General features: G+C 43.9%; 1 protein-coding gene across 1 annotated transcript in view; it reads left to right on the top strand.

Moving 5' to 3' along the window:
• LOC143292735 (vacuolar protein sorting-associated protein 8 homolog) overlaps positions 1-22,500 on the top strand; it is a 59,122-nt gene that overhangs the window by 35,550 nt on the left and 1,072 nt on the right. The window contains 13 exon segments of the mRNA XM_076603273.1: positions 1,070-1,154; positions 2,556-2,794; positions 3,311-3,467; positions 9,999-10,088; positions 10,396-10,459; positions 12,085-12,182; positions 13,404-13,488; positions 13,935-14,017; positions 14,955-15,035; positions 16,021-16,196; positions 18,426-18,630; positions 19,449-19,517; positions 20,273-22,500. The exon segment at positions 20,273-22,500 is cut by the window's right edge and continues 1,072 nt beyond it. Of these exon segments, the coding sequence (XP_076459388.1) occupies positions 1,070-1,154; positions 2,556-2,794; positions 3,311-3,467; positions 9,999-10,088; positions 10,396-10,459; positions 12,085-12,182; positions 13,404-13,488; positions 13,935-14,017; positions 14,955-15,035; positions 16,021-16,196; positions 18,426-18,630; positions 19,449-19,517; positions 20,273-20,398 (1,558 nt within the window). The 3' untranslated portion in view covers positions 20,399-22,500.

Below are 22,500 nucleotides of genomic sequence, written 5' to 3'. Positions count from 1 at the left end.
ATGAGTTTTGTATTTTAATTTTTGAAAGTAAGTGCCAGCACGATTTTTCTAAGTATTCACAGTGTCCGCCGGTCAATTGTGATCGCGCCTTAATATGAGCTCTATCGCCCAATCGGGCCAAGTAGTTTTGTGACCTGTTGTGATTCATCATCAGACACAAAACAAGAGCGCCAGAGAATCGATAGACAGACAGAAAAAACTTAGCCGTATGAAGAACACAGGAGCAGGAGTCAAGATGGCTGCCGGAAAAAGAGGGCGCTAGTCAGGGATGCAAAGGGGAGGTAACCTACTTTGGGAGGTTATCGGCCGTAGCTACTTTCGTGGGTAGTAGTTTGCACAGGACAGGAATCAGACCCCTGCCGGAGTCTGCACTAGTGGGTCATGGTAAGTATGTTACTTAAACGTAATTTTAGGAAGAAAATTTCCTTTTTTTTCCCTCACTCCACTGATTTGTGAATGGGCACCTGACTTCAGTTGGGGAAGGTTAAAAGGGCGGAAGGAAAAGACTGGACCCTGCCTTTCTGTGACAGCCCCTGTATACAGTGGGTATGAATTCGCTGCCCTGATAGCCATAAAAGGTTATGGGACCTTTTAACCTTTAACTTTTAACACTTGAAGGGAATGTGGAGGACCCAGTAATTCTGCACATATGTTAACTTGGGAGGCTGGGGAAAAAAACCCTCCTTCAACCACCACCCTCCTTAAAACCCATCAGATGCTGCAGAAATCTGAACCACAAACTGCTCATACCCATTGAAGCCGAGTGCTGAGTTCGAAACACTGAGCCACCAGACCTGTCTCCCAGTCTTATAATTTTAAGAAAGAAAGAAAGAAAGAGTAGACGTGTGCTTTATTTCAAACACAATATCATTTTAGATTTTTTTTGTTCTTTTCTTTTAGACAGTAGACATATACTTTATTTCAAAAACAGTATTATTTTAGATTTTTTTGTATTTTTGTTCTTTTTGTTTTAAACCATAGATATATAAGCTTTATTTCAAACACAGCATCATGTTAGATTTTTTTTTTCTTTTACATCACTTTTTTTTTTCTTTTTTCTTTCCAACAGCTACAGGGTGTGTGAGTACCTGTATGAAAAGCGGCGGGAGTACCACAGCATCCTTCTGTGCTACATCAAAGACCCTGCCAGACAGGTGAGCTCTGCTGCTCCTGCGCCCCTGCTGGTCATGCTAGTTCTCTTCTGGCTGGAATCCTGGATTATCTCTTAAACAAAAAAAAAGAGAAAAAAAAGAACCCAACAGAAAAAACACATCCAGAAAATTAGAACTGTGATGCAAGGCTAATATTTAGAACATCCAGACAAACTCTGTGGAAGCCCTCGCCTTGAGAAAGTGCTCTGGCTGCCTGTCTCTTTACTCTTGAAATACCCACCCCTGGGACTGTTGTGGTATTCAGCTCTCAGCTTCCACTCTCAGTGATAATAATGATGATGATGATGATGGTGAGGAGGATACTAGTAATGATAACAATTATAAATAGTTAAGATAATGATGATGATAATCATGACGATCGTAATAGTACATTTATATAGCACTTCCAAACGTCTCAAAGCGCTTTACAATTGCGAATCAGTCAGACACAAAGCAGTCAAAAACACATACACATACACACTTGAACTCACTCACACAGAGACACAGACACAGATACAGACACACACACACGCACATGCACATGCACATGCACAAACACACATGCATGCACACATATGCATGGTAGAAACAGGTGTGGATCCATAGAATACATAAGTAATAAAGAGTGCCTCAAATATGTAGACATTGCTTGAAAATGAATGTTTTTCAGATTTGTTTGGAAGACAGTGATTTCTTGGTTTGTACAGCTGAAGAACTAAAGGCTGCCACTTTGTGTTTCACTCTGCTCAATTTTGGAATGCCAAAGATTCTATCATCCGCATGAGAGCAGAGGGGCCTTGAAGAGACGTATGTTAAAAGGACGGAAATGTACTGAGGTGCAGTTCCAGAAATACAAGATACAAGATGCAAGATACAAGAAGACTTTATTAACTCTAAGATAGAAATTGTTGACAAGTTTGCTGATATAGAAATAATGGAATTTCATCCACAGTAGAACACCAATTTTCATCATTCAAAAAACTTATTCATAAACAAATATTTCACTATAATTTGCACATTTCTCATGAATTGCTGAATTAAATAATCATATAAAACCAAGACCGCCTTTACACACAACGCATCTCAGACATAAAATACAGCACACTGAAATGAAATACTCAGATAAATAATCATATGATGCAGCATGTTAAACAACATAAAAAACAACAACATACACACACAAAAATGCCCCTCCCCCACCCCATCGCCCTCTCCACCCCCCAAAAAAAACACAACAAAATCACATATTAATATGACTACCTTTATGTTCTCATTACGAAATCACATGAAAGCAGACACCATGAAGAACCGTTATCACTCAACACTTATCTCTTTACCCCAACACTCAACTCTAAAAAAACCCCGCCCCTCTCTCTCTCTCACTTTCTGTCTGTCTGCCTGCAGTACCACGCCTTCAGCTTCATCAACAGCATCATCCAGAGCCCCAGGTACTCCGAGTCGGAGAAGGGACGGCTGCAGGAGGAGGCTCTCCGGCACCTGGAGGACCTGGTGTCCATTGACTGTCGGCAGGCGGCCACCACCGTCATGACCAGCCTGCCGGCCAGCATGCGTGTGGTCATCAGCAAGCTGGACAGCAAGCCCCGGGTCCTCTTCGACTTCCTGCAGGGCATCATGGCTTTCAGGTTCATTGCTTTCTTTCTTTCTTTTTTTTTCTGAAAAAACAACAAGAAAAGAATACTGTTGAAACTTAAATCCTTTGTTTCTTCTGTACATAGTTTTTTTCATTAATATTTTGTCTATTGATAGGAAAATTTTTTGTTTGTAAGATGTAGCATATAATAACATAGAAAAACAACAACATACACATATAAAAAAAGCTGCATGAACAATAACTAACCCAGAGTGTATAGAAATCTAGCGGCGTAGAATAGTAATATTTCAAAGATGTTGCACGATAATCTTGATAAATTTAGACAGTTTCATTAAAGATGACTCATTGTCATAAACAATTATGAGAACTTCAAAGAGTGTTCTTAGAGTTTCTGTCGTAATATGGCTTTGACAAATGTTTTCTATGATGGCTGAAAAAAGAACATTGAAATATGTAATGGAACTCATCACCAAGATCATTCAGATTACATTTAGTGCACAGTCTTTAATTTCTTTCCATTTCATGAACGTATCCCGTCTACTACCAGGGAGAGCAACGGCAGTGCCATCAACCCGGACAAGCAGATGAAGCTGGACCCTGATGTGATGGAGCTCTACATCGACCTCATGTGCCAGTTCCAGGCCAGAGAGGTCTGCAACTTCATCAAGATGAACGAAGGATACCGCCTGGAGGAGACCCTTAAGGTGCGTACATCTCTGTGGGTGTGATGCGGCCCAGTGGTAACGCTAAGAAGCGAGAGAATCTGAGGGTACAGGATTGAATCTCACACTCACCGTCCTTGTTGGTGTTTTGTAGCTTAGTGATAATGCTAGGAAGTTAGAGAATCCGAGGGTGTGGGATCGAATACCATGCTCACTGGAAGTTTCTCCCCCTGCACTAGACCTTGAGTGGTAGTCTGAATGCCCAGTCTTTGGGATGAGATGATGAACTGTGGTCCCACATGTAACATGCTCTTAGCGCATGTCAAAGAACCAGTGGTAATAAAAGGGTTGCCCCTGGCTAAATTCTGTAGAAAAATCCACTTTGGCAGTGAAACAAATACACTTGGTGACAGAAAAAGAGGGTGGTACTGCACTGTAGCAACATGCTTTCCCTGGGGACGAGAGTTTGGCTGTGCATGTGCCCGCAGTCCTGCAGCATAGTATGTATATGTGTCTTACACACATTCCTTTTTTTTCTTTAAATTTATTTAAAAGTGTGTTTAATTACACATACTTAACCGTGACCCAACTAGTGCAGACTCCGGCAGGGGTCTGACATTCCTGTCCTGTGCAAACTATCCGCCCATGCGGAGCAGACGAAACTACGGCCGATAACCTCCCGGAAGTAGGTAACCTCCCCTTTGTCCCGCTGGTTATCGCCCTCTTTTTCCGGCAGCCATCATGACTCCTGTACCTGTGCTCTTCATACGGCTAAGTTTTTTCGTATTTTCTGTCTGTCTGTCGATTCTCTGGCGTTCTTGTTTGTGGTCAAATTATGTCTCCAACCAGGTCACATAATTATGTAGCTCGATTGGGGAATCGTGCTAAAATTAAAGCGCGATCGCAATCGATTCGCTGACACTCTGGGCCCTCTACTCCTGGCCCTCTAAACAACGCCAACCCGCCGCCTTCTCCACTTCCTCCGCTCCCTCTGGTCGACTCCAGACCTCCGCCACCTACTCTGATGACTTCTAGAGGTTTGTGGTCACACACTCAGGTCAGTGTTACCTTTCATGTCATTTTTATCGATCCGCGAACTCACTCGACGCGATCCACGTTTTCTCGGCCCTTCCAGTCGGCAGTGTACGAGTCGATCTCCTCTATCTCTTTACCATACCCACAGTTGCACCAATGGAATGGCCACAATCCCTTGGGAAAAAAAAAAAAAAAAAAAAAAAAAAGAAAAAAAAAAGCAGCTTGTCTTGGATCCGCACGTTAGACTGGGCCCTATGTGCGATGCGTCCGTGGTGGCGGCCGTGACATCGGATCACGCGACCCCCCACGCGGCTTGCCTCGACCGTCTCGGATCCAATAGCGACCGAGGCGTGTAGGGATGCCCTCCCCTGGTGTAGGGAGGAAGGTGGACCACTAGGGGACACGCTTGCCCATACGCGTGCACCCCCCCCCCCTTGTCCGGATCACCCGATCCAAGGGAGGCAACCCCTGCTTCGGCACCCTTGCCGGTGACCGCCGCAGTTATTTCCCTTGCACCGGCACTGCTCCTCGCCTTCAGTGCGAGTGTGTGCACGGTCCTACCAAGCTATGCGGTGATGACCCCATCTGCCACACCGCCGAGTGCTGCTGTTTCCCATCCACTAATGGTGTCTCAGCAAGCTACTCAACCAAATAATCAGCAACTCATCGCTAAACTTGCTGCAGCAATTATGCACCACTCTGCTTTCTGGTGCTGCGCCTTGCGCCCACAGAGCAGGTACGTGCACGCCCCATTGGAACTTAGGCAGTGTTGGATTCTTCTGCCCCATTGCCTAACTCGGCTGTTTCCCAGACTAATATTGGCACTTCCACGTTGGAGTACCTCTTATATCATATCATATATCAATATCAAGGCGTGCAAGCCTGACAAGGCCTTTTACCCGCTTGAAGTGGGGAAGAAAAAGAGAGTCCCCACGTATGTCTGTTGCATTTTTCAACATTGAGTGCGCAGTGCTTGAAAAATCAGAAAATATGTAAACGAGTTTTGTATTTAAAGTTTTCACAATGAATATCAAGATAATTCTTACATGTATTCATAACTCGATCCTGCCTCTCGGCAGTGCTCGGGCCGATCTTGTCTATCACTTTATCCGTCAACACACAACTGACAACTGAACGCCGGTCCTCTCGCAGGAGCTGTTCGCGAGATTGGACCGCCGTTCAGCAACAGGGGGATGCACATCCCACGGCAAGCCGACGGACTTGTCACCCCCTCGCCCACGACGCCCATAACACTCGATTACGGCGCCGTCATGCCACATGCCCTGACCGTCTCGCGTCCGATGGCAACCGATTCGGGTTGGGATGCCCACGGCACTAAGGGGCATTATAATTATTCCCCTTGCGCTCGTTTTCACCTGTGTCGGTTACGGTGGCATCGAACCACGGACTCTGACACACAACATGACACTCCTCCCTGTTCAGCGAGGACACGTCGCACAAGGGGGATATGTGCTCTAAAGACACATTCCTTTTCGATGATTTTCGGCGCCAAGGGAGGCAACTCCACATTTGTAACCTAGGCGCTCGAAGCTGTGGTTAGTTTCGCCGACACAGCACATCACTCCTGCCCCCCGTGCTGTCCACCAACGATGTTTTCTTTCGGTTTCTCATTGGGTCCTCATGCCCAGTCAGGGACTTTACACATCTTTGCATAGCAACTGCACTTTTCTTGCTGTTTCTCAGGCTATTGGCTACAGGAAATGCATCACAATATTTCCCCTTCTATCCATTTGATTTATTATCACAAGCAACAATCACGAAATATATATAGAAAAATCTATACATATTTAAAAAAAAAAAAAAAAAAAAAAAAAAAAAAATCTATATATATGTATATATATATATATATATATATATATATATATACATATATATATACACACACACATATATACATATATATGAGATATATTGCTACATTCATACGCATTTCTGCTTTCACGTATAGATGCGTACTTATCCATCGGTATACACATGTGTATGTGCTTATGGGATAGGTTCAGACGACTTTCATATTAACATGTACAATTATATTTCTATCTCAATTCATTGACATCTGTTCATTGAGATTCCCTACATAGCAATATAGGCACACTTGCATTTGCGGCCTTCTGTTCACAATGCCCAGAACTCTCTGCCTCTACGTACTGGCACTTTATTCATATGCGTATGTACATCTCATATGTAGGTGCATGGACAGATTCCTTTCCATTGATGATTATGCACACTTACCCACTTACTTGGGTATATCGGTGCACGCTACACGTATGCTTATACAGCTGCTTATTTCTTGTGTCTCGATCTCTTGTCATTGGCATACTTCTGACATCACTTGAGCTGATGGAAGTTTTTATTCCCTTGGCACATATATGTATTCATTTTCATAAATTCATCCCTACCTTGCTTTTGGAGGACGACTGCACTCACAAAAATAAAATAAAATAATAATAGCCTCATTCACGCCTGAATGTATGCTCCTTCACATTTCAATAGTGGCTGGTCCTTAGGGATCCACACATACCCCCTTCACACCCACAGGGCTAAGAATGCCTCTCTTGGTGCAAGGACGGACAAGGCAACCCAACTCATTTGCCTGAGACAATCACCCTCAGCCCATCTCTTCTACTCCTCTCTAGTAGCAGAAGGCCTGGGTCATAATTGTTTTCCTCTACATTTGGGAGAAAGGCATATTGACGAGGACGGATGCGTCCCACAAAGCACAACGAACCGTCCATTAGCCACAGGGGTGTACCTTTCTGCCCACTCATACCAGCACGGCAGATGCCGCATTCAAGCACATCAGTTCACCCCATCACCTTGCTTGAACACAAATCCAGCATCAACGTCTCAAACAATTGGCGTTCGAAAGCACTTTCTGCACTTAGTCTTCCCTGCCCGATCCTTTCGGCCTCTACACACAACCACTGCTGTGGTTACAGATGGCCATTCCTCCTCAAGCACTGTCTTTCCAATGAGACACTTCCAGAGGTTGCTAGCCTAGGCAGGCTATCCCATCATGGAGCCCCAGCCTTCGGTCAAGGGACTGTCAGAGGATGACTTTGTTGTCACTTCGGAAGCAAGCACCATGTCTTTCTGACACACGGTTGCACCACAAGACCCCGTCAACTCTTTCCGGCTTCCTTACATTGCAACATAATCTGCATGGTGAACACCTTCGTCCCTGAAGCACACAGCAGCTGTTTCCTGGTTTACCCATGCTGATTGGTGTCCTCCTAGGAACAGTATATGATAATCAGTCATGTACGACAGTCTCCATCAGAACAGCAGAGGAGGCATCTGCTGTCCAGTCTATTCGGGCTGGAATTCGATTATACAATTTATAGTAGAGAGTGTTTTGCCCAAGTTGCATCCCCGGTCCCTCAATCAAGAGGGCCTTAGGACTCATAATTGGGAAGGTTCCCAAAGGCTACTTAGGCCTAAGGCTACAGCACTAAGTCCCAGTGCAATTTGACTTCTAGTCTGAGAGACATAGTCATTCATGAAAGACTAAGCTGCAAATGATTTCCCTTTGCAATTAAGAAACCACTGGCCATACTAAAAACGTATGTCAGATCAGTGCCTTGATGTCAATAGCCAGTACAACACATCTTGAGCCACTTACCTCCCTGCCCCGCCCCGCTCCATCCCAGACTCAGTACGCACCACACACAGCCAGAGGCCTGTCATGGATCCGGTCCCCTTTCTCACTAAAAAACCTTCAGCAAAAATTTTCCCCATGGAAACCCTCTTCCATTTGGGAATTCCATCACTGAATGAGACTCAGTGACCTGTGGGCACATGAAATGCACTTCCACAGCCTGATCCAACCCAGCCATTGACTGCGGACAACCTTCTGCAGGTTACTCCAACAGGCCACACTCAGGCAGAGAAGCCACCAAGCCTTCCGTATGCCCCTTCGTGATGGTACCTACCTGGGCAATTACACAACCCTGTCCCAGAGACACCAGGGACATCAAGTCTTTTGTTGCCAAATGTCTGCCATCCTATGCATAGGCAACATACCAGTGCTGTCATTTTTTGACAACGTCAAAAAAGGAGGGGGGGGGGGGGGGCCAGGGGCGGGGGAGTGCCCATCGCCTGTCAGCTCGCATGGAGGAGCTCCACAGATCTGGCTGTCATGCCTGAGGCAGGCCCAACACGGTGACCTACCTCTGTCTCGTGCCACAGTTTCCTTCAAACACAAAAACCACTTCCACTATCGGCCCACATCCGTTGTGGAATCATCAGATCAAACCACATGCGCACCTCCTTGCATTGACGCTCATCCGCGCTCATCTGCTCAGCTGTGGTCCACAGACCTCCCCCACAATACAGCTGTGGACCTCTGTCTTCTTTACCCGCACTAATGTCCTTAGGCGACACAGTACACTCTACTTTCGTCAAATTCTACTTGAGGGACACCTATCGCCTAAGGGATAATGGCTCATCGACTTCTACCAGAGAGATGTCGCACGCCTGCGGGTTGATGGAGCAAGAGCCATCGCTTCTGTGGTAGCTGCACAACAGACCATCACAGCTCACAGACAGTAGAACAGGCGAGCCCTCCACCTTGTCGTGCTATTCTGCACTAGTTGGGTCACGGTTAAGTATGTGTAATTAAAAGGAAATTTTCTATCTAAAATTACGTTTAAATAACATACTTACCGTGACCCAAATTTAAGACCCTCCCGTCCTCCCCGCTTCCTGTTCTTCCTGCTTGCTGCGCTGGTGATGGCATATTGCCGTCAAAAGAGGGCGATAACCAGCGGGACAAAGGGGAGGTTACCTACTTCCGGGAGGTTATCGGCCGTAGTTTCGTCTGCTCCGCATGGGCGGATAGTTTGCACAGGACAGGAATGTCAGACCCCTGCCGGAGTCTGCACTAGTTGGGTCACGGTAAGTATGTTATTTAAACGTAATTTTAGATAGAAAATTTCCTTTGAACAGCTGGAGTAGCTTATAGATGACAAATTGTGATAATATGGATTGAATTGTGGCTTGTAGATTGTGGGTTATACAAAAAAGTGATGCAAACTTGCATTATTGATTGATATTGTGTTCTGAATGGCAGATATTGATGTGTTCTGAATGACAGGTATTGATGTTGTGTTATAAATGGCAAATATTGATTTTGTGTAATGAATGGCAAATAGTGTTATTGTAGTCTGAGTGGCAGATATTGATATTGCGTTCTGGATGGCAGATATTGATGTTGCGTGCTGTATTGCAAATATTGATATTGTGTTCTGAACTGCAGATATTAATGTTGTATTCTGAATGGCAGATATTGGTATTGTGTTTGTAATGGTTATTTATGTATTCTGATTTGTTTATTTATTAATTTGATGATTTACGTATTTATTAAAAAAAAAAGAATTCCTAAAGTCCTGTCTAGGGGCATTGGGTTACACTGTTGGTCAGGCATCTGCTTAGCAGATGTGATGTAGTGTATATGGATTTGTCTGAATGCTGTGACGCTTCCTTGAGTGACTGAACTGAACTGAATCTGAATGGCAGATATGTCGCAAGCACAAGGTGTCAGAAGCCACTGCCTATCTTCTGGAAAAAGCTGGCGACATACAGGGAGCTTTTGGCATTCTTCTACAGGTGAGATGGTTTGAAATTTAAAAAAAAAAAAAAAAAGTTTTGTTGTCTGGCGTTTTGTTTGGTGACAGAATTAATAATGTAAAAGAAGTATAACTTTCTAACCCCTACTGTGTCAGTAATGGTTGCACGTATTTGATTTTCTTCTGATACATCATGTGTCTTAGTGATTTTCAGTACCACTGTCATGTCCATCAAGAGTAAAATATGCTGAGAGACACAGTGAAATAACAAACGTCAAGGGTGAAATGTGCATGTGTGTGTGTGTGTGTGTGTGTGTGTGTGTGTGTGTGTATCTGTGTGGTTCCAGAACTTGCAGTCCAACCTGAAACAAGTGGTGCAGGTGATTCAACAAGCCGACAGCAAAGCAACAGGTGAGTCTGTCAAACTGAATGAATACAACACTTCACACAACGTAGGTGTGGAACATCCTTGGAACAAAACCTGTGGCGAGCATCGTGTATGTATGTGTGTGTGTGTGTGTATTGACCCTTGAAGAAGTGTGTCATACATGATGATACATCACCACCTGAATTACATGGATTTTTTTTTCTCATACTTTGCTGTCCAGTCTGCATCACCCTTTTATGACAGATTTGCCATGTTGTATAATGGTTGGCTCTGTCAATCAGCTTGAAAAAAAACAAACCCTGATGCTTCATTTCAGTTCCATTTTGGTGTGTTTCACAGCATGGCCACAGGTACTTCTCCAACTCTGTGTAATAGAGATACAGAGACTCAGATACTGGTTCATTCAGAGTTGTTTGGAAGTGTCTCTGTGTGTCTCTGCCTGCCTTTCTGTATCAAATGCGGTACCATTTCATTCAAAGTTCTGTGTGCGAAGTCTGTGTGTATCTCTGTCTCTCTGTGTGTGTCTGCCTGCTTTTCTGTATCAAATGGGGCACTGGGAGAAGTTGGAATAGTGAAGGAAGGGCTGTAATGACGCATATGTGCAGTTTGCATTTCATCGTATGTGTGCGGTGCAAGAACCTTTGATATTTGCTTTTTGTTCTTGCACTCGGTTCAGGTCAAAGGGTAGATATTTTTGATGTTGTCTGCCTCTTTTGTGTTGCTGTCTTTGTTGTTCCTTTTTTTTTCTTCCTTCACTGTTGTCTTCTTTCTTTGCTTTCCCAATCTGTTGCCCTTTCTTTTTTCTAGCAAGCCTTGATGTTTTTTTCCCCTCTTATTTTTGCTGTCTGTAATGAACACTGTTTGCGGTTATGCTCTGGTGAGTAGGTAGTGAGATTGTAAACACTGGGATGGGCATTATTATTAATGTTGATATGATTATTATTTATTATCTCTGTGCTACTACTACTACTACTACTACTACTACTATGAGAAGTGTTATTGATATCATCACCATTACTATCACTGTTGATGTGAACATTGATTGATTGAATGATTGATACCATCACCATTACTATCACTATTGATGTGAACATTGATTGATTGAATGATTGGTCATGTAGCTAGTCAATCTTTTTTTTATGGTCTTTGGCTGTTTGTTCACACTGTTTCTGTGTATTGTTTAAGCAACAGTGTGGAGTGACGGCCTAGAGGTAATGCATCCGCCTAGGAAGCGAGAAAATCTAAGCGCACTGGTTCGAATCACGGCACAGTCGCCAGTATTTTCTTGCTCTCCGCTAGACCTTGAGTGGTGGTCTGGACGCTAGTCATTTGGATGAGACGATAAACTGATGTCCCGTGTGCAGCACACACTTAGTGCACGTAAAAGAACCCACGGCAACAAAAGGGGTTGTCCCTGGCAAAATCTGTAGAAAAATCCACTTCGATAGGAAAACAAATAAAAAAGAAAACTGCATGCAGGAAAAAATACAAATGGGTGGTGCTCTCAGTGTTGTGACGCACTCTCCCTGGGGAGAGCAGGCCGAATTTCACACAGAGAAATCTGTTGTGACAAAAATTAGTAATACAGTACAATACAATACAATACAAAAGTCTGACTGACGGGGTCTGTGAACTGTGTGTCTTTCAGAGGTGGAGGTGCTGTTTTCCAAGCTGCAGCTGGAGCTGTTTGTGGTGGTCCAGCTCTGCCAGAGAAACTCCGGCAAGATGGACAAGACTGCCAGAGAGGTTTGACTTTACCCTTTGTTTTGTGTGTCGAGTGTGTGGTTCTTTGGATATCGTCGCTGAACCTGTTAGGGTTAATGCTGTTGTCTTCATTAAAAAAAAAAAAAAAAAAAAAAAAAAAGTCCACAAGTGTGTTTGTAAACTGCAAATACAGTTGTATTGCTTAGTTATGGTGGGTTTCAGTTTGTGTACATTTAAACTTTAATGTCTCAGCAGTGGATTATTTCAACATGTTTCGCCCTGTAGGTTACCAAACATGCTCACTTTGGGTGTTCTGTCCCTTGGATTAACTTGCACACTCTGGTGTTTTGAAACACGCCTTGAAAGCATATTGCTGCGTTTTGTCCAGACAGACAGAATGCACATTAATTTTCTGCATTCTGTCTAGAAGGTTTAGAATGCATCTTTGTATTAGGTTAAAATTCAACTTTTCATGTTAGTTAAAATGCACATTTCTGTGTTCTGTCCAGAAGGTTAAAATGCACCTTTCTGTGTCAGATTAAAATGCACAGTTCTGTGTTAAGTTAAAATGCACACACACACACATATATATATATATATATGTCAGGTTAAGGTGTACCATTGTGTGTCAGGTTAAAATGTACCTTTGTGCGTCATGTTAAGATTTACTTTTTTGTGTCAGGTTAAGGTGTGCCTATTTGTGTCATGTTAAAACACACTATGTACCTTTGTGTGTCAGGTTAAAAGGTACCTATGTGTTTCAGGTTAAAAGGTATCTATGTGTGTCAGGTTAAAAGGTACCTGTGTGTGTCAGGTTAAAACGTTCCTGTGTGTGTCATGTTAAAATGCACCTTTGTGTATGAGGTTAAAATGTACCTATGTGTATCAGGTTAAAACATATTGATGTGTGTCACTGTCAGGTTAAAATATGCCTGTGTGTGTGAGGTTGAAATGTACCTATGTGTGTCAGTTTAAAACATAGCTATTTGTGTCAATTTAAAACATGCCTTTGTGTGTCGGGTTAAAACGTACCTGTGTGTGTGTCAGGTTAAAACGTACCTGTGTGTGTAAGGTTAAAACGTACCTGTGTGTGTCAGGTTAAAGGTACCTGTGTGTGTCAGGTTAAACTGTACCTATATGTGTCAGGTTAAAACGTACCAGTGTGTGTACCTGTGTGTGTCAGGTTGTGTCAGGTTAAAACGTACCAGTGTGTATACCTGTATGTGTCAGGTTAAAACGTACCTGTGTGTGTTGCGTGGGCAGGCACTGTGGTTCCCTCTGCTGGAGTCTGTCATGGCTCCCCAACGAAAACTGAAAGGGGACGTCACTGACAAGAGCTACCTTCATCGTAAGTTATCTTTCTGTACCAGTTCACATCGTAAGTTATCTTTCTGTACCAGTTCACATAGTAAGGTATCTTTCTGTACCAATTCACATCGTGAGTTATCTTTTTGTACCATTTCACACCAATGCCAGTGTTGGTTTTTTTAAACAATTTGTTTGGCTTTTTTTTTCTCTTTTTAAAAACTTGATCTGAACCGCTGCTATAAAGGTTTGTGCAGCATTTGCAAGTGCTGGTAATTTGTGGATGATATTTTCAAGCACAACAAAGGTGTTCTTTGATGATATTTTGTAGAAGAATGGTTATTGGAGTCTTGTGAACTTGAGCTTTCAGTTTCACAGTTACTTTAAAAAAATTAAAAAAAAATTTTTTTACTGCTGTTCGAGAGAGAGAGGAGGGATGAATAAATACAGTACTGTTTGAATGGATCTGAATGAATTCACATGATGCAGATTTCAAGGACATGACTCACCACGTGCTGAACAGCATGATGGGATACATCGCTCCCCCAGACATGCTGCAGAAAATCATGCAGGTGATTTGAGAGAGAGAGAGAGAGAGGGAGAGAGAGAGAGTGTGTGTCTGTGAAGTATGTGGGGTATGAACCTTTGTTCAATCTGATTAAACATCGGTCCCCAATTGTGATATTAGACAACACCCCCCCCACCCCCACCCAACCCCCTCCATGCAAGACTGATTGAGTGGTTCCCAAGATACAGCAGTTAAAGTATATAGTATGTCTCTGTCAGTCTCTTGCACAAGCAGTTTCCAGCTGTTATCTGGCTGAGGTGACCAAGTTTCCTACTGACCCGACTGACTGAAAAGAGAAGTGACATAATGGTTGGATGGATGGATGGAGTCTACTGTCGGACCGATGGATGAGTAGGCAGGCAGGATTATCTGTTGGTGTGTGTCCTCATATGGGAGAAGAGGCTGATTCTGGATGCGCAGCACTTCCCACAGGTGTTGTAAGGGAAAACGTCCCCAGAAGCTGAGCCCTGCTTCCTTCGCTCACGCTTCTCTTTAATGGCCAGCTTTCTCTTGTTTTCAAACGTCTTTATGCCACTAGAGCACAGCATCCTTCAGCGAGAGCGGTCAAGGGCATCAGTTTCCCAGGAAGCGATGTCTATGTCACAGGCTTTGAGGTTTGTCTTCAAGGCGTCCTTGAAGCGCTTGCAGGGTCTTCCAAGTTCGCACTGGCCTTCCTTCAGCTGGCCATACAAAAGCATCTTCGGGAACCTGCTGTCTGTCGACAGACAGCATAATGATTAACCATAATAATTATGGGCAGGTTATGATTTTAAAATGTTTTCAGCAAAACTTAGCAAAGTTTCATCTACCTTGGTATTTTCTTGTAATATATTTTTTTATACAGATGTGGTGTAGTACTCTTTGACGCTGGCTTGAAACTGAAGTTGAAAGCAAATGTTTGAATGGCATTCCTTAATTAAAATGTTATGGCACTGTTGCAGGATCCTGCCTACAACACTGGCAAGTTTGGGGAAATCAAGGAGCTGATCATCGGCATGTTGGAGAACTATAACTATGAGGAGGTGGGTGTGGGGACTTAAAGGCAGTATGTGATGTGCTGTGATAGGTAGTTTGTGCTGTGCTCTGTGTGTGTGTGTGTGTGTGTGTGCGTGTGTGTGTGTGCGTGCGTGTATGTGTGTGTGTGTGTGTGTGTGTGTGTGTGTGTGCGTGTATGTGTGTGTGTGTGTGTGTGTGTGTGTGTGTGTGTGTGTTGATCCATGTGTCTGGAAGGGGATTGGAGAGGGGGACAGTTTGTGCAACTGTGTAAAAGATGTGTTCAGTGTTTTCATCTGGTTCATTGTCAATGTAAGCAGTAGTTCTGTTAAGTTTGTTATTCCAACCTACTGCTGCTGTTTAAGAAATTAAATATATATATATATATATCTGCCAAGCAAACCAAGAATACTGTTATAAACGATTAAAGCAGTTGTTGAAAACTATGTATGTCTGCTTTTTTGCTTTGGGAGGAAGTTAAGAATGTTTGCAACCCCCCTGAACTTTTCTGTCATTTTAAATAATCATTGGAAATTAAAATATTATGTGGGTACATGTGCTTGCAAGATGTGCATGTGTGCTAAAGCTTTGGATGAAAGTACACCTTATTCTCTAGTGAGTTAAAGCTTCTCTTGATAAAAGTATGGCATGTTTCCATGTGTGCTTGTGGGTTGGTGTTTACTGTGCTGTGTATGTGTGCATGTGTGTGAGTGTGTGTGTGTGTGTGTGTGTGTGTGTGTGTGTGTGTGTGCATGTGTTGGGCATATTTTGTGTTTTCTTTTGGGGTGACGGTTTGTATTTGCAATTTTTGTTGTACAGTTGTCTTGGTGCATATAGATATATATGCCATTATGCATTATATGTATATGTATTGGTTGTGAGAGGTGCTCAGAGCCCATTTTTATAGGGAAACTGTGCCATAGAAGTATCAGTGTTGTTGTTATTATTATTGTGATTATTTTTATCATCATCATTGTTGTTGTTGTTGTTATGTTCATTTACCTGTGGTTCCAGACACTGATGGCCACCTGCAAGAACCTGTTGTACCACGACCTGTACGTACACCTGCGCAGCCTGACTGGGGCGGCCAACAGAGGCTTCGTCCCTCGCACCGACCACTGCAACCTGTGCAACGCCGACTTCACCAACCCCTCAGCTTCCAGCCATGTGGATGGCGTCATCGTGTTCAGGTGTGTGAGTTCAGTTCACTTACTCAAGGAGGCGTCACTGCGTTCAGACAAATCCATATGCGCTACAACATCTCATCTGCTAAGCAGATGCCTGACCAGCAGTGTAGCCCATCGGGTGCATGAGGTAGGCGGTAGAATGGCTGAAATGCTCATCTGCCAATACATTGTCCCCTGTGAGGGTCTGCGTTCGAGTCTCACTCTTGCCCCTTTTATCCCACGTTTGACTGGAAAATTCAAACTGAGCATGTAGTCAGTGGGATGAGACGAGAAACCGCGCACTTGGCGCACTTAATAAGAACACGCAGCAACAAAAAGGGTTGTCCTCTGGCAAAATTCTGTTGAAGAAGCCCACTGTGATAGGTTACACTAATATATAGGCATGTGCTCAAGGTCTGACTGAGGGTGTTGGGTCATGCTGCCAGTCAGGCAGCTGCCTAACTTATGTGGTGTAGTGTATATGGATTTTTCTAAATGCAGTGAGAAACTGAAACAGAAACTTGGGTATGTGAAGGGTGCTGCTGATGTGTGCTTTGGTCCCTTGCTTCCACTGGAGTGCCAGCCAGCCTGTTCGAACAGCTGTTGGTGTTTACCCTTGGGGGGCAAATTGAACTGGTCCAGATCATCCTTGGTTCTATGTTGACTGGCCTGGAATGACCTGAGTCGGGTGCAGTAGCCGAGTGGTTAAGGCATTGGACTTTGATTCTGAGGCTCCCAGGTTTAAATCACAGTAATGGCGCCTGGTAGGTAAAGCGTGGAGATTTTTCTGATCTCCCAGGTCAACACGTGTGCAGACCTGCTTGTGCCTGAACCCCCTTTGTATAGGCATGCAGAAGAGCAAATATGCGTGTCAGAAATCCAGTAATCCATGTCAGTGTTAGGTGGGTTATGGAAACAAGAACGTACCTAGCATGCACACCCCTGAAAACAGAGTATGGCTGCCTACATGGTGGGGTAAATAAGCAAAATGGTAATACACGTAAAATGTTTCATGTGTGTATGAGAGTGTATGTGTGTGTGACTGAAACCTGATTGAATGACGCAGGAAACGACTGATGAGCGCACAGTGGCAGCCATCAGTTGGCTCTACCCAGGTAGGCAGCCTGTTGTGAAAATGACCCTGTGTTTGCAGAAACGCTTAGGGCTTGGTCTCTGACCGAGGACAGGCACTATATAAATATCCACGTCATGATCTTCCCAGGGGGTGAAGTTCAGTGGGTAAGAACTGACACCCCATAGTTGGATTTTACCCCCATCCCCCACCCACCCTCCCAGTGGACATTGGGTCATTCTTGGCTTCATTGAAATGACCACAGGGCGGTAAATCTGGCCCAGTCATTACTGGCATAGTATTATATGTGTTATATATGTCATTATATGACAGTGATCTATAAAACTGCCCAGGAATACTGTGAAGAAAGTAACAATAAAGAAAAGCCCTCTTACATTGGTATATTCTTTGAAAGTAGAACTGTCAAGCTGGGCTTGTTATTTTAATTTCACTGCCTGTGACAATGGGTGCAGCTACTGCTACCACACACACACACACACACACGTGTGCATGCATGCACACAAGCACGCGCGCACACTCACACACACACACACACACACACACACACACACATCTCTCTCCCCCCCACACACACACCCATACACTCACACCCACCCACACCCTTACCCCCCCCCACACACACACTCACACACACACTCACTCACACACACACACACACACACACACGTACACCCATACATCCCTCCAACGATGCCTCCACACCGCACTACACCATTCATCCACCACTCACCACCATGAAGCAAAATTCTTCCCTGCCTGCGAACAGGCATGTAATGTTTTATGAGGAGTGATGGGCCTAGAGGTTACACGTCTGCCTTGGAAGCGAGAGAATCTGAGCACACTGGTTTGAATCCTGGCACAGTCGCCAGTATTTTCTCCCTCCGACTTGACCTTGAGTGGTGGTCTGGACGCTAGTCATTTGAATGAGATGATAAACCGAGGTCCGCATGTAAAAGAACCCATGGCAACAAAAGGGTTGTTCTTTAGAAAAATCCACTTTGATAGGAAAACAAATAAAATTGTAGGCAGGAAAAAAAAAAAAAAAAAAAGGGGGTGGCACTCTCAGTGTAGCGACGCGCTGTCCCTGGGGAGAGCAGCAGAGAAATGTGTTGCGACAAAAAAAGAGTAACAATAAGAATAACAATAATACAATATAACAGGTGCGGCCACTGCTACCACGAGCCCTGCCTGCGGGCGGTGGGCTCCATCCATGTGCTGGAAGGGGAGGAGACCTTCGTTTGCTACCTGTGCAGCAACGCCAAGCGCTCCGGCGGCCGTCTGACCAGTACTCGCTTCCACCGCTCCCTGTCCAACCCCAGCCAGGAACTGCAGTCCGCCAAGAGGGACAGGGCGCAGGGCAAAGAGGTAACGTCACGTACATGAGGTTACAAGATGTCAGATACAAGAATGCTTTTCTATCTCTGAATGAGAAACTGGTGACAGTGTGTGCTGCATTGGAATTCAGCTGATCTCAAAAAGTGTCAGCAGTCACAAGAATACTTTGCTGTCTCTGAAAGAGAAATTGGTGACAATGTTTGCTGCATTGGAATTCAGCTGATCTCAAAAAGTGTTAGCAGTCAAGGCGTTAAAGAGAAATATGTACATAAAACTAAAAAAAAGAATAAAGGGGAGTAAGCATGTTATACGAAGATAATAAAGTAGGATATGCAGATAAAAGTTTCAAATTGGAAAAGGGCTTATGAAATGGTAATGTTTCACTGGTTAAAAAGGAAGGCATGCATAAGGGAGGTAACATACTAGGACAGGTCACCAGCTGCAGCTGTTTTCAGTTTCTCCTTATGATCAATCCGGGTGATAGTTTGCACAGGATAGGAGTCAGACCCCGGCGGCTGGAGTCTGCAGCAGTGGGTGATAAGTTCTTAAGTATGTTAGATGTAATTGTAGTGGACAAAATTTCCTACATGTTTTACTTGCAGTCAAAAGAGTCCTATTTTTGAGGAGAAATAAAAGTTTGGTCATGTATCTTGATAAATTCCTAAAAGTTTCTTCAAGCAGTCTTTTTTTTTCTTTTCTTTTGTTGGCATGAGTGTATTTCATATCACTTCACAGTTGAGTCACTGTGCATGCTTTTCGTTGATGGTCATGTTATGTGTACAGAGTGTGTGAATGTATGTATTTTGTTAAGCCTTTCCTTGATGATGTCTGGCATGTATTCTTGACAGATGTCGCTGGACCCCCACCATGTGACGGAGTTTGAGAACATGCGGCGAGCGATGAAGAGTCCCTCCAGGGTGAGTGAGTTGGTTTGGGTTTGCTGGAAGTGGGGTTCATGTGTACGTGTAAAAAGTGTGCCTGCAGTGTGTGTGTGTGTGTGTGTGTGTGTGTGTGTGTGTGTCCAACACTCAGCTTATATCACAGATTGACATTAATTTACAGTTGGGCCAACAGCAAAGTGAGAGCTGTATTATCAATGGTTTCTCCATTGCAATGGGAATTCGTTTACAGTTCAGTCTTTTGTGAAGGACTGTCCCAAACTAGGGGGCAAAATTGCACTGGCTCTTAGTGCTGCAGCCTTGGAGGCTAGTTGGCCTTTGGGAACCATCCCAACTCCAACTGTCCTAAAACCCTCTTGGCCGAGAGAGTGGGGATGTAACTTGGGCAAGACACTCTCCACTGTAAAGAAATTCTTGCCCAGCTAGTCGGGACAGCACTTACCTCCTCTGCTGTGCTGATGGTCATTGTTGAACAACTGACTATCATGCATGTGTGTGTGTCAGTGAGAATGTGGCATCATATTTTCTTCAGTCAGATGATGTTTTTTTTTTCTTTTTTTCTTTTCCTTCTTACCCTCCACCCACAGTTGGCAATGTTTAGCAGAAGCGGCTAAGCAAAAAAACTCCCCCAAAACAACAACAAAAAAGAAAAAAAAAAAAGAAAAAAAAAAGGAAGGGTTCTGCAGATTTCATGTCAATTTCACATACCAAACGACATTTTCTGACACAATGTTTTTTTCCCCCTTCCCCCCCCCCCTCCTCCCCCTCCACAGATGGCCATCTTGGCAGAACTGGCCAAGCCGGAGAAAGTCACAGGGTACCACAAGCCTCACAGCATGTTCCAGAAGGACAGCTTTTCTCTGCGATTAGCGCCGCCCCCTCCCATGGAGCTTGGCTAATAAACTGCGTCGCTGCTCTCAAGTGGGGAGGGAGGGCTGGCCGGGACAGCCTCCAATGCAAGAGTGGGCGTGGGTTATCGGTGTTAGTGGGTGTGGTAGGGTGGCTGCGTGGTTTTAGCAGGCATGTGTTGGTATGTGTGTATGTGCGTGTGTATCTGTTTCTGTGTGTGTGTGTGGGGGGGGATTGGGGTGTGTGTGTGTGTGCTTGTGTGTGTGTGCTTTTGTGTGTGTGTGTGTGTTTGTGAGTGTGTGTGCGTGGTGTGCGCGCGCGCATGTGTGTGTGTCTCTGTGTGTGTGTGTGTGTGTGCTTGCGTCTGTATTGTAGTGTTTGAGCGCAAATTGATGCAAACATACATATGTGTGTATGTATGTATTTTTGAAGATTTTCAATCATTCATAATTGTTTTCGTATGTATGTGTGTGTGTGTGTGTGTGTGTGTGTCACTGTGTGTGTGGAAGAATGTGTGAGTACAAATTGATACAAACATACAGGTGTATATTTATGTAAGAAGATGTGCACACACTCATATTTTCATATGTAGATGTGCATGTGTGTTTGTGTGTGTGCATGTGTGTGTGTGGGGGGTGGGGTGGGGGAGGGGGGGTGACTGTGTGTGTCAGCGTGAGAGTTCAGATTGGTACAAGCTCATATGCTCTGTGTGTATGTGTGTGGAAAGTCCACACACTCCTCTTTTCAGTTGTACTTGTCCATGTATCTGTGTGCATGTGTCTGTATGTGTGTGTGAGTGCAGATTGGTACAAGCTCACATATGTGTACAGATTAGTGTGTGAAGATGTGTGCACACTCATTTTTACAACTGTATGTGTACATTTATTTATGTATGTTTGTGTGTGTAAGAGAAAAGAGGGAGTGAGTTGAATACAATGTAATATATGCAGTGCATATTTTGTATACATATGTAAGCCTGTGAGAATGTGCATGTATAATTAAAAGCATGTAATCGGAAATAAAAGGAAAATCCACGAATTAAGAAAATGTGCATTTTGCCCTCTCAGATCCTTTAGAAAATACTATGAGAAAAAAACAACAACTAACATTTGTAAGTTCTTCCTTATAAAGCAAATTATGTATTATATAAATAATCTTTTAAAACTAGAAAATAACCTTATGATTCTATACTTGAAATAAACAAAAAACAATCTTCAGGGGAGCATTCTTCCAGACTGATAGTTTTCAGATTTTTTGGGTATTTTTTAAAGCAATTTCCATGCCTGTACAATGGTTATATCAATGTCAAACTTCTACAGCAGCATTGCTGTTACTCTCTGTTGACTTTTCTAAAGGACTTAAAGTTGTTATTTTTTAGGACAAATACATTTTATAGCTTGATTCACAAAGAAAAAGTTACTTTTTTGTGCTATTTTTGGTTTTACCCTGAACAAATACACGATTGTGGTGGTTTTTTATTTTTTTATTTATTTATTTTCCTGTACCATGTCTGCTTGTAGCGAGATACATTTGTTCACAACCCCACACATACGGCAATGGAAGTTTGGTGCAAATGATGAAGACATCAGTGACAGTAGAGAAGTGGAGTCACTGAATCCTGGCAAAAAAAGAAAAAAAAAAAAAAGGGGGGGGTGGGGGGGTTGTTCATGGGGTGGTGTGGGGGTGGGGGGGGTAAGTGGAAGCCACAGGTTGCCTGAGCACTGTAACCCCATGCTCGGCCCCGCCCCTGCAGCTAGTAGGGGCGCATTGCAACTAGTCCTGACCAAGACTGAACTGCAGGAGCTGCTGGAATGGTGATGGGGTTCATCATCAAGCTGCCTTATGGGCAACACTTTGGATGTTGGGGTGGGGAAGAGGTTGCTCTCTTTTGACTTTCCCAAGTCATCCCATGAGGCAGAGGGGCCGTATCCCCATGACTGGAAGACTCACGGAGGGCGGGGACATCCCCCTGCTCATGCAGGTTCAAAGGACCTTCCCCACAGCTCACACACAAAGAGTAGGTACAGTAAAAACACTCAGTGAAGAGAAAGTTGTGCAGCGGCTATAGGAGTGTGTGTGTGTGTGTGTGTGTGTGTGTGTGTCCCCCTGTGATGGTAAATGAGAGATTCTGATAGCTGTGCATCAGCCCCTT

This window comes from Babylonia areolata, chromosome 18 (assembly GCF_041734735.1).
Source record: "Babylonia areolata isolate BAREFJ2019XMU chromosome 18, ASM4173473v1, whole genome shotgun sequence".
Classification (NCBI taxonomy): Eukaryota; Metazoa; Mollusca; class Gastropoda; order Neogastropoda; family Buccinidae; genus Babylonia; species Babylonia areolata.
Note: the sequence above shows the minus strand (reverse complement) of the source record. Positions and strands in the feature narration are given on the sequence as shown.